This window comes from Peromyscus eremicus, chromosome 5, assembly GCF_949786415.1.
Source record: "Peromyscus eremicus chromosome 5, PerEre_H2_v1, whole genome shotgun sequence".
NCBI classification, from domain to species: Eukaryota; Metazoa; Chordata; class Mammalia; order Rodentia; family Cricetidae; genus Peromyscus; species Peromyscus eremicus.
This window is the reverse complement of record NC_081420.1, coordinates 35,246,513-35,257,584: the sequence shown is the minus strand read 5'-3', so window position 1 is coordinate 35,257,584 and position 11,072 is coordinate 35,246,513. Positions and strand designations below refer to the sequence as shown.

Genomic DNA, 11,072 nt, shown 5'->3' with positions numbered 1-11,072 from the left:
CAGAGACAGCACTCATCCTCTTTGGAAACTTATCAGCAATGGAGCTGCATTTGAGACAACTTTACAGCTGTAAGTACACTCCCCACCCGCCACGTGTCTCTAAGTAAAAATATTCAGTCCTTGAGTTTGCTTTGTTGGAACTCTTTCTTTGGAATCTTTGTTGTTCTATCTGGTATGAAGAGATATTTGTTCATAGTTTTCCAGGGGAAGAATTCAGCATAGACTTTCTACAATCTTTTAAAATTATTTTTCTTGAAGGCAACTGTACAAGGGAAGATGAGACAATTGGATCAGTTATTCTCAACATCCTTTAGCTTGAGACATGCTTGCAATATTCAGGGATAGCCTGTGTTATCTGTATTGAAGGGAGAGAAAAAGTGAAGTGTTACTAGTATCCAATGAGTAGAAACAATGGAGATCATTAAACAACTCCTAATGCACAGGACATCTAGAACAAATATTACAGCTGAAAAGGACAATGTTTCAGAGTTTGAAAAATTGGAAATTATCAAGGATGTAAAGTCAGTGGGTCCAACTCATCTTATCTCAAGGCAGAAGAGACAGAATTTTGCTCCTGGGTATAGTATATGAGTTTTCACGTTGGAATAAATCTGAAGAATCTTTAAGTTCTGAAGCCTGAAATAGACAAATGGCAGCTTGTGTTCTGTACTCTTTTCCAGTGTAGCACAAGCCAAATCACATCACACAAAGAAGAGCAAGGAGTGCTGACCAAGTGCCATATTTTGTAGATGTCATTTGGTAGAAAAAGGGAGATCATAACAAAAAATATTATGTTTGAAATGCAATAGGAAGACATTTTTACATTCCTAAATTTTTTTGAGAATTTCATACATGATGAATATTATATTATTTCACTCCTCCACATCCTCAGAAGCCTTTTCACATGGTCCCTCTAAAGTTCAAGGCGGTTTTTTTCTTTAATTATTATATTTATGTTTATACATACATATAAACAGCCTGCTGGATCCATTTAGTGTTGCTCATATGTCTATGATTTTAGGCTGGACAACTTGGTATTGCATAATCAAAGAGCACTTTCTCTCAACAAACCTTCTGGACCTCTATCTTTTATGTTGATTCTTCTCTTTCTTGTACTGTGTTTCTTCAGCCTTAAGTTTTGGCCTTGTGCTGTACTGCTTAAGGAGTAACAATTTTTAGATTGAAGTCAATCCTAATCATTGTCAAAACGTTTAAGTGTGAGTATTTTTAGACAGCAAAGTAAGTAGATCAAATCAAGCTACTAGAGCTTTCTTATAATGTCTTAGTGACAAAGTTTATTATTTTCAAGGAAGGGCAATGATCTCTAATAAAACTGAGTCTCAGAACTGTGGCTATATTCTCTGTCAGAAAGACGTGTAGTGTGAACCCACGTGTGATCTTTCTACGACTAGGTGAAGGGCAAAGTCCTGATTGTTGGTGTCCCGTTTTCACCATTAGCCAATAATCAGCCATTGGGAAAATCATTTAGCTCCATAAGCCTTTTCCTTCATAAATATATTCAGATTACAATCACGACAAACTAATCTTGTCAGAGAATTATTATGAAGATTAATTTTAAAGAAAATATTCTGAAGTTTTTAATGAATTGTTATTCTATTGACGTTTTATCATAAATTAGCAATTCCAAACTGACATCACTTTTAAGACAACATTCTCCTCATCTTTTGGATTAGTAATCTTCCTGTGTTTATGATCTAAAATACAGAGAAAGCAAACAGATAAACTGTGCTAACCCTGTTAACCAATGCCCAAAATCCTGATATCAGACATGAAGTCAAAAAATTACAAATTCTTCAAGAGTTTGCTATTTGAAAATGAGCTTAAACTCAAAGACACTAAACTGTCTAAAGGGAATGACTTAAAACTACCAGTTGAGAGTTCATTTCACTTCCAGACATTTGTAGAATTCAGAATCATTTCTCAAACAATAAAAAAAAAATGGGAAACTACCTGTTCCTCAAACTATTACACAGAAAAGTGCAATTAATTGCCAAAGTACTCACAGTGGTTTTATCTGCTATTCAAGATACTCAATATAAAGTCATGCAGTGAAGAAATCTTTGGCCCAATGAAACTTTTCTGAAATGGTTGAGCCTTGAAAAACTCAGATTAATGCATCATCCCTAAGTGGCTCTTGTTTCTATTTTGCAGGGACACTCGTGCTGCTGGTGGTGATGAACCTGCTCCTGTGGGAGAAAGCTGCATCAAATCCCGAGTGTCACACCGATGTTTGGGACTGCTGGGAGCCCCTTGTGGAAACCTTTAACAGTGCCATCAACCGAGCTCAAACCATCCATAATCTTGCTGAACAAATCCAGCAAGAGTTTGTATGTCCTTTAACCTTCATGCTAATGTTTGAATTGCACTAGTAAATGAGACACTAAGTGTCACGACCCAAATATCAGAAAATACACTTTCATAGGTAAAGGAAGCACCAACTATTGAAACATGGACAGGGTCAATGGGATAGTTTCATGAAATTTCAAAGAATCTAATGATTTTTCTATGTTTTTCTCTAATTTTATTTTTCTTAAAAAAAAAAAAACTATAGTAGAAACCCTTAAAATGTGGCTAGAGTAAGAACACTCATTTCCTAATATTGCATTCAGGATCACAAATTTCCATTGTTCATCTTTATTTAGCACTGTAGAAGATGTGAATTGTAGTGAACTATATATTTGGAACAGAAATAACCTAATGCATGTGAAGAAGCGAGAGAGAGAGAGAGAGAGAGAGAGAGAGAGAGAGAGAGAGAGAGAGAGAGAGAGAGATCTAGTCTTTCATTTTCAGTGCTACGGTTTGTTCAGTATCAGGGCAAGATTAGAAGTGGGTTGATTTGGTTCATGCTGATTGCTATAAGTCATTTCTCAAGGTCAGAAAACACAAAGGAAGAGAAAATAGGCAAACCTTCAATATGATAGACATCAAGAGAATATGTCTCCGTTTGAAACATGTTGGTGTTTTACTGACTAGATGTTATTTTTTTCCCTTAACATGACTCAGTTCCACAATGAATTCTCTTCTGGACCATTTACGACTATAGTGAGTACTCTGCTTCTTTCTAGTTGCTTCCCTAAAGGAGTCTCATGTCAATGACTTCAACTTAGACAAGAAAGCATTACACTGAATTTTTATTTCCTGTTTTTATGTGACAGTTTCTCTGCATCCTAACCTTCACAAGAGTTCATTAACCTTCCTTGAATTAGCTGATTATTAGAAATAAATAAGAATTCCTAAATTATATATTTAAGTAAATTTAATATTTCATTAATCATACAATGAATAATATGGCACATAAACATTAATAATAATTTTGCATATTTTGCTTCTTCATTGCTTAGTTTTCTAGAAATACTCTATTTTTCATGAGTAATTTTGTCACAATGAACACAATTTCATTCTAAAACTATTATAAATTTTTGTTAAATAGCTATATGTATTCAGTGTTAACTGAATAAATTTGAAATTCTTATGTCTGGGTAAGGAAATGTCAATATTTATTGACAGAAAATAGGAAGATTAATAAATATGTTTGTGACTTTGTGCTGAAACACTAGAGAAAGATGGTAATTAAAACACTTGGTTCTTGATACATTTGTTCCTTTCCCTGTTTGATTTCCAAATAGTAGCTTTTGGAAGAGTGGGAAAACAGGAGAACAAAAGAGGAGTTAAGTTTTTCAGAACTTAGTGAAACCCCAAATTAAGTTGCAAATCCAATAGACACAGAATTAGGTGGTGGGCACTTCCTTAATTCTTTAATTTCTGTTTTTATGAAGTACTTATTGATAAAAATTACATATCCATAAAAATGCATTAATATTCTGCTCATGAACTCATTTGTATAATTTCTGAACTCTAACTAAATTTTTGTTTTTATTTACAGCTTGTACAATTGATGAGGAGTAATCAGACAGTTTACAGGGCAAGAACACACTGCCACGCTAATATCATGAACCCTCCAGTTCATGGAACTGAACACATAAATGTAAGAGTGCTTTTCCATCTTGGGGTTTTAACAAAACACTAGAAGCAATACACTAGATTTGTGGTGCTGCTGGTTATTGCAGCCATTATGATAGATGTGGTAATCATGCATGCAGAAAACAATGGTGGTAAAATATGTTAAAAAATCACATTATATTGTCAATAAACTATAAATAAAATCAAATACCTAATAACAGTTCAACAGATTCTTAAATAGTCCATTTAGAGGATAGCATTTTAGCAATGTCTTGCCACTGAAGTTTCACTCACTATTTTATAGGACACTTTGAGCTTAATTGGCTATTTATGGTTGTAAACTCATATCTACTTAAGTTATGAAAATGTAGCTGTATTTATTATATATTGCTAATGGGTTCTCAATGGTGACATCCTATGTTACTGAGCACTACATCTTCTCTTCTTGATTTTCAAATCTGCCTTAGTTTTATTTCTATTTTTTACCAATCTCTTCCTCTCTCTATGATTCTCTATGCCTTAACTGCAAGGTAGTTGAGCAGAATAGTCTTGTTAGATACAATTATTATTTTCCTTAGGATGCAACAATGTTCCAATTCATAATGAGAAGGTCTACAAATTACAGCAGTTATATTTTATGATTGCAATCATCTCCTCATCTCTCTGTAATAGCATATCTGAATATGGTTTAAATTGAATATTATATGACACCAATAAGGCAAAATTAGGACAGAGATAAAAAGGAAATGTATCTTGAAAGCTACAATATTGCTAAATACATCACAATGCACTGTTTTAGCATTGCTATATTTGAAACTTACAAAAATTTAACAGAAGGTGATATTATTTGAGTAAAAAAGGAAATGGAGGTTTTGAAAAGTTGTATTTACACTTGTATAGATATTAAGAATTCAAGTGTGCACTTTATCCAACCAAAGATCTCAGTTTTATCACATGACATCATTCTCCCATGTATTGCCATTACCATTTGCCTTCTCCCTTCATTAAAACCCTTCACATTTCTATTGTAATTAACAGGCTCCAATCTACTCTCATTTTCATGACCACAGGGGATAGTAACAAACATCAAGTGAGGGTATAATTTAAATCGGATATGAACATTAAATACAGGAGGGGCAAAAGTCTGTTGTGATTCCCATTGATTCTGTTATTAAAGCCAATGTTCTTCATATCTACATAGTGTTTCACCTACACATACCAACAAATATCCTGCTCTCTTAGAGGCAAGGGGAAAGCGCATTAATGAATACCATGCTCTCTTTATTTTATTCTTGTTCTAATGTCTTAAATTCACCTAGAAACCATAAATGAGTTCATTAATGAATGCCATGATTTATTGATGTGTATTAATCCCTGAGGGGAAATTATTTGAGCCACTTGTCCTTAGCTGATGGCATCTATGTTTCCTGAGTATAATCTTATTGGCCTGTATTGAGGTTTACCAATTGATAGGCAAAATAACCAAATAATAAAGATGTCAAAAGGAAGGCATATGTTAGAATTTCATAGGGAAAGCTAACATGGTGACATAACCTCAGAAAAATGCTAATTTATAATCATCCTAATTTGTTTTATTTTGTAGATAATAGACTAATTGTTTCAATTTTACATTGCCACACTATGTAACATCTATACAATGTGTGTGATATATACATGGTAAAAACATGTTTGAGTTCAGCTTTTTCACATAAACATCACAAGCAACTAACCTGCTGTATTGAAATTATTTTTAAATCATTGGTTCTGTTGTGTTTGTATTTTTAGACCAAAAAATATTTAAAAATGTTGATCAATTATGTGGGTGCCTGGAGCAGCCCTCTATTCCATCTAGCGATTGAATTGAGTGCCATGCCAGCTGTCCCTGAAACTATTCTTTCAAAAGCCAATGAGATTGAAAAGAACAACAAAGAACTCCTGGATGACCTTAGGTGGATACTCACTGAGGTAAAAATTTCCTATTAATTATTTTCATTCATAAAAAAGGTGGGTTGTGTAATTTTTTTTAAAAGTATTCTGAAATACTCCTCATTTTGCAGATCATCTTCTCCTAAGACAGTGGTTCTCAACATATAGATTATGAACCCTTTGGGGGTCCAATGACATTTTCACAGGTGTCGCTTAAGACCATTGGAAAATACAGATCATTACATTATGATTCATAACAGTAGCAAAATTACAGTTTGAAGTAGCAACAAAAATAATTTTATGGTTGTGGATCACCATGACATAAACTGTATTAAAGGGTCTCAGCATTAGGAAGGTTGAGAACCACTGCCCTAAGAGGTTGCTGGCAGGTCCACCCTTCCCTGAGATGCTTCTCCTCACCTCCTGCTCCATGGATCAGAATGAAACACATCACTTCCTCATTACACTTAGAGGACACCTTTCCTAGTTGGCGTGAAGGAGCCCAGCTCTTTCACAGTCATCCCTTGGCTCTGCATATTAAGTCACTATGTGATCCCCATCACATGTTAAGTTTTCATACACAAACTGCATGGAGAATAGATTTAATTGAAACATAGGAAAGAATAGTGGTCCATACCAGCTTCTATCAAATATAGAGTACCTGTAAAAGTTTCCTGGGTGAGAAACTGACAGCACCCCTTTCACTGTCTCAAAGTCAAATAACAAACTTCCTACTTTTGCTCTGTTTGCTTCTAAAGGAGAATAATTCATCTGCAATCAATTACATATTAGGGCAGTTACACATGAGTCTTGATCCTAGTTTTTAAAAGACTAACTACCGAAGGTCTCCTGGCCTGCACAAATGAAAATACACACCTTTGATGGAAACAAAATTTCTGAATATATTTCTGTGATTGAACACATAAGAAACAATAAGAAAGGAACATTACTAATATGATCAATAAGTAACTGAGTATCATTTTGATTTTTAGGCCTATCCTACAGCAAAGATAATGGAAAAATTCCCTACCTGGGAACTTCTTCCATTCATAAAATCAAATAATAACAACGATAAATTTTTGGCGATGTTTAACCTTTCCTTCTGCCTACGCACTGGTATATTCCACACTGTAAATCATCTCAAAACATTGAAGTGTCGAATAACTGGGAAAGATTGCTAAGTGCTCATCACCCTGTCAGCTTTGGAGATGGTTCATGACAGTCTATTGCTGAGAAGATTCTTTTTAATTTTATACCTTGTGAATGCATGTGCGGGTAAAATGGGCCACTTTGTAAAAAATGAAAACTCCTCATTAAAGATGCTCAAATCTAAAAACCTATTTGTTTTTTGCTCATTGTATAAAATATATATAATTAAAGTTAGGTTGCACCAATCAAATTCATCACAAATAATAGATATTAAGTTTGCAAAAAAAATAAATCCACAATTTACTTCACAGGTAAGTAATGGAAGTCAAGTAATTACAATCTAAGTGCAAAACTCTCACTTAACTTATCTGTGTATCATAACAAGAAATGCAAATTTTACAGTGCTTCATGAAATCAACACCATCCTTAGGAAATAATGTTCACAGTGAATACATAGCTAAGACAATACAATATTTATGTGACTCCACAGTCTAAACAGGATTTGGGAGGAAGGGAATCAAGGAGTGAATATGATAAAGATACACCAAATTCATGTGTGAAATTTCCAAATCAATTTTTAAAAATTAAAAATTGTTTTAGAATGCAAATGCCAATTGCTCAAGATCTCTTCACTGTGTCGTAAGCCCCGCTATACATCTGCTTCTCCATTACATGGTCATAGATATGTTCTGCATGTTTCTATTTCTCTGTGTTGAACAAGTTATTCTTTATGATCATTTTATTTGAACTGGATACTCTCCTCGTATAATTTGTATATTAAACCATTGTCACTTTAATATGTATATACCCCAGGGATACCTGCCATGGAACTCTGATGAAGCAATCAGTCATCTTTCCTCCCACTTTCTATTGTTAACAATCATTTGTTACTCTCTTTCAACTATACCTTAAATGTTACAACAAGCAGGGCATTGATATTTTTTTTCCTTTTTTTTTATTAAGAGATTTTCCATTCATTTTACATATCAGCCACAGATTCCCCTATCCTCCCTCCTCCTATCTCCCAGCCCTCCCCACAATCAAAACCCGCCTCCCACCCGCCAATGCATGCGGAGTCAGCAGAGCCTGGTACATTCAGTTGAAGCAGGTTCAAGCCCCTCCTCCCTGCACCAAGGCTGATCAAAGTGTCTCACCATAGGCACCAGGCTCCAAAAAGCTGGCTCATGCACTAGGGTTCCTGGTCCCACTGTCTGGAGGTCCCCTAAACAGTTGGAGCCAATCAACTGTGTCACTTGTCCAGAGGGCCTAGTCCAACACCGTAGAGGCTCCTCAGCCATTGGTCCACAGTTCATGCATTTCCACTAGTTTGGCCAGTTGTCTCTGTACCAGCTTTGATATTTTTTGACTCTAGGAACTTTTAAAATTTCCTCTCTGATTTCTTCAGTGACATGCTAAACAGTAAATCCTTCAGTCTCCATGTATTTGTATAGATTATGCAGTTTTCTTGATATTGATTTCTTACTTTATTGTACTATAATCTGAGAAGATACAGGAGGTTATTTTGATTCTTCTGGATTTGGTAAAGACCTGATATTGATTTTGAATATGTTCAATTATAGATTTAGTTTTTGCTGTTGGATGTTCTGTATGACAAATGTGTTAATAAATAAAACACTGACTGGTCAATAGCCAGGCAGGAAGTATAGGTGGGACTATAAGAGAGGAAAATTGAGGGAACAGGAAGGGAAGGGAGAGACTGCCTACAGTGGCTGCCAGGACAATGAAGATGTAAGGTACCAGTAAGCCACAGGCCACATGGCGATGTATAGATTAATAGAAATGGGCTGAATATAAGAATAAGAGCTAGACAATGATAGGCCTGAGATAATGGCCAAGCAGTTTAAATGATACAAGTGTCTGTATGTTTATTTTATAAGTGGGCCAAGGGACTGCCAGGGCTTGGCGGGACCCAAAGAGAAAACTCTCAAGCTACAAATGGCGCCCAAGGGGTTGACAAGAGTTTCCACCTAAGCCCTTAAAAAAGATTCTAAAACAGAGCTAAAAACAGCTTCCTAGTTGTCTCTCTCAAGTTGGCAGGTTCCTGGCATGCACATTTGACTGGCACTATGGCAGGAATGAGGCATCTGCTAGCAGCACATTATGCTGTGTGGTAGATTTAGTCTTTACTAGTATTAAAAAAAAGAGGTTTCTGGGCTACACGCAGCTTTGATAGAAGTATAGACCCACTATTTCTGAGAGTTGATGACTCCCAGAGCTGGCAGAAAATGTACCACAGCCATCTTGGGAAGCTGAAGTGGGCGGAGTCAACAGCCACAGCCCCATTTCAGACTTAGAATGCTGCAGTTTAAAGCAATAGGTTCACAATAAGTCAGATTCAGATAAAATAGTTTACAATGTATGTAGGCTCAAAAGAGAGAGAAAAAGGATTATATACAGTTATATAAACAAATAGATAGTTTTTAAAAATAAAGTCTTTAAAGAGACAGTAAAATTAATATAAAAAATAAGCCATGTAAAGATGGCTATCACACAGAGAATCTGGATCATGTTCTCTTTGATATTTGTAACTGAAGAAAAACATTTGATATTAAAAGCTGTTGAGTTATGCCAAAGTGTAAATTTTAAAGGTACCTTGACTTCAAAATTTGAATATATGGATATGTTGCTTTGGAAGAGGTTCTGCTTTTGTTTCCACAGAAAGCCAGAGGCTATGGGTTTGTTCCAGATTGAGATACATCAGGTTTGACCAGCCAAGACCCCCTAAAAGGTCTTTGACAACACCATGGCCCAGATGATACAACATCCAGAACGGTTTCCAGGCAACTGGCTCAGACAATACAGCCTGATGGACTACCCTATAAGCCTAAAATTTTCTTTGTGTCCCCATAAGATACAGTGCACTCCTCCAGCAGGAAGTAGTAAGAGATGCTACGCCCAAATTCCCAAATACACCAAGCTGATTTGGAGATGAAATTGGTTCACTTCCCCTCTAAACCCAGGCATATTGCTAAAAGAAAAGGTTAAGAGATTCTTGTGTCCCAAATCAGAAGAGCCCTCTGGTGTGTGACAGAGAAAAACCAATATTTTTTATTTAAAATAGTTTGATTATAAATGTGATCGCTTTCTAAAAAAGAAAAGTGGATATAATATAGATATATATGATATAGAGATGATAGGATAAAAGGGTAGATTTATGAACCTACTTTTAAAGAGCAACAACTTGTTTAAAATGTTTTACATTGGTATAGATTTTAGTTTGTTGATACAAGTTTAAACTTAATTTTGTTATATTGTACATATATTTCTATTCTCATTTGAGGTATTATGTTTATGTAACTCATTTAGATTGTAGTGGATAATTAAAAGTACAGATTAATAATTACTCTTCTATGACAGTCAAACTTGTACCATGTTAGTTAAGTTTTCTAGGTATACATAGATATATTTCAGATAGACAGGTAATCTTCAAACACTTCAAAGACCTACAGAATATGTCATTTAAAATATTTTTAAAAATTTAGACTTTCTGGACAATCAGACAGACATGTCTGCTCCTGGCAGCATGACATATCAAATTGAGGCAGGACTAAGCTCCTCCTCTTGTATTAAGTCTGGGTAAGGCAACCCAGCATGAGGAATAGGTTCCCAAAAGCCAGCCAAAGTGTCAACAACAAGCCCTACTCTCATTGCTAGGAGTCCCATAAGCAGAACAAGCTATATAACTGACACACGTATGTAGAGGGCCCAGGTCGACCCCATGCAGGCCCCCTAGCTGTCCAATGTTTGTGAGCTCCTATGAGCCCAGGCTAGTTGTATCTGTGGGTTTCTTGTGATGACCTTGACCCCCTGGCTCATATAATCCTTCTTCCCTCCCTTCAACATAATGTGTGATGTCCTTTTGTAAGCTGTGAATGTGTATTGCTTTTATTGGTTGATGAATAAAGCTGCTTTGGCCTATGACAGGGCAGAATATAGCTAGGCAGGAAAGCCAAACTGAATACAGGCACAAAGAAGGGCAGAGTCAGGAGAAAAGC

At 35.5% G+C, this 11,072-nt stretch overlaps 1 protein-coding gene across 1 annotated transcript; it reads left to right on the top strand.

Moving 5' to 3' along the window:
- Nucleotides 1-411: 411 nt before the first annotated feature.
- Nucleotides 412-7,088, top strand: LOC131910844 (prolactin-8A8-like). The gene is made up of 6 exons (XM_059262724.1): nt 412-516; nt 2,130-2,348; nt 3,025-3,063; nt 3,905-4,012; nt 5,767-5,946; nt 6,900-7,088. The coding sequence occupies exons 1-6, from the start codon at nt 412-414 to the stop codon at nt 7,086-7,088; spliced, it is 840 nt and encodes a 279-aa protein (XP_059118707.1).
- The last annotated feature ends 3,984 nt before the right edge of the window (nt 7,089-11,072 follow it).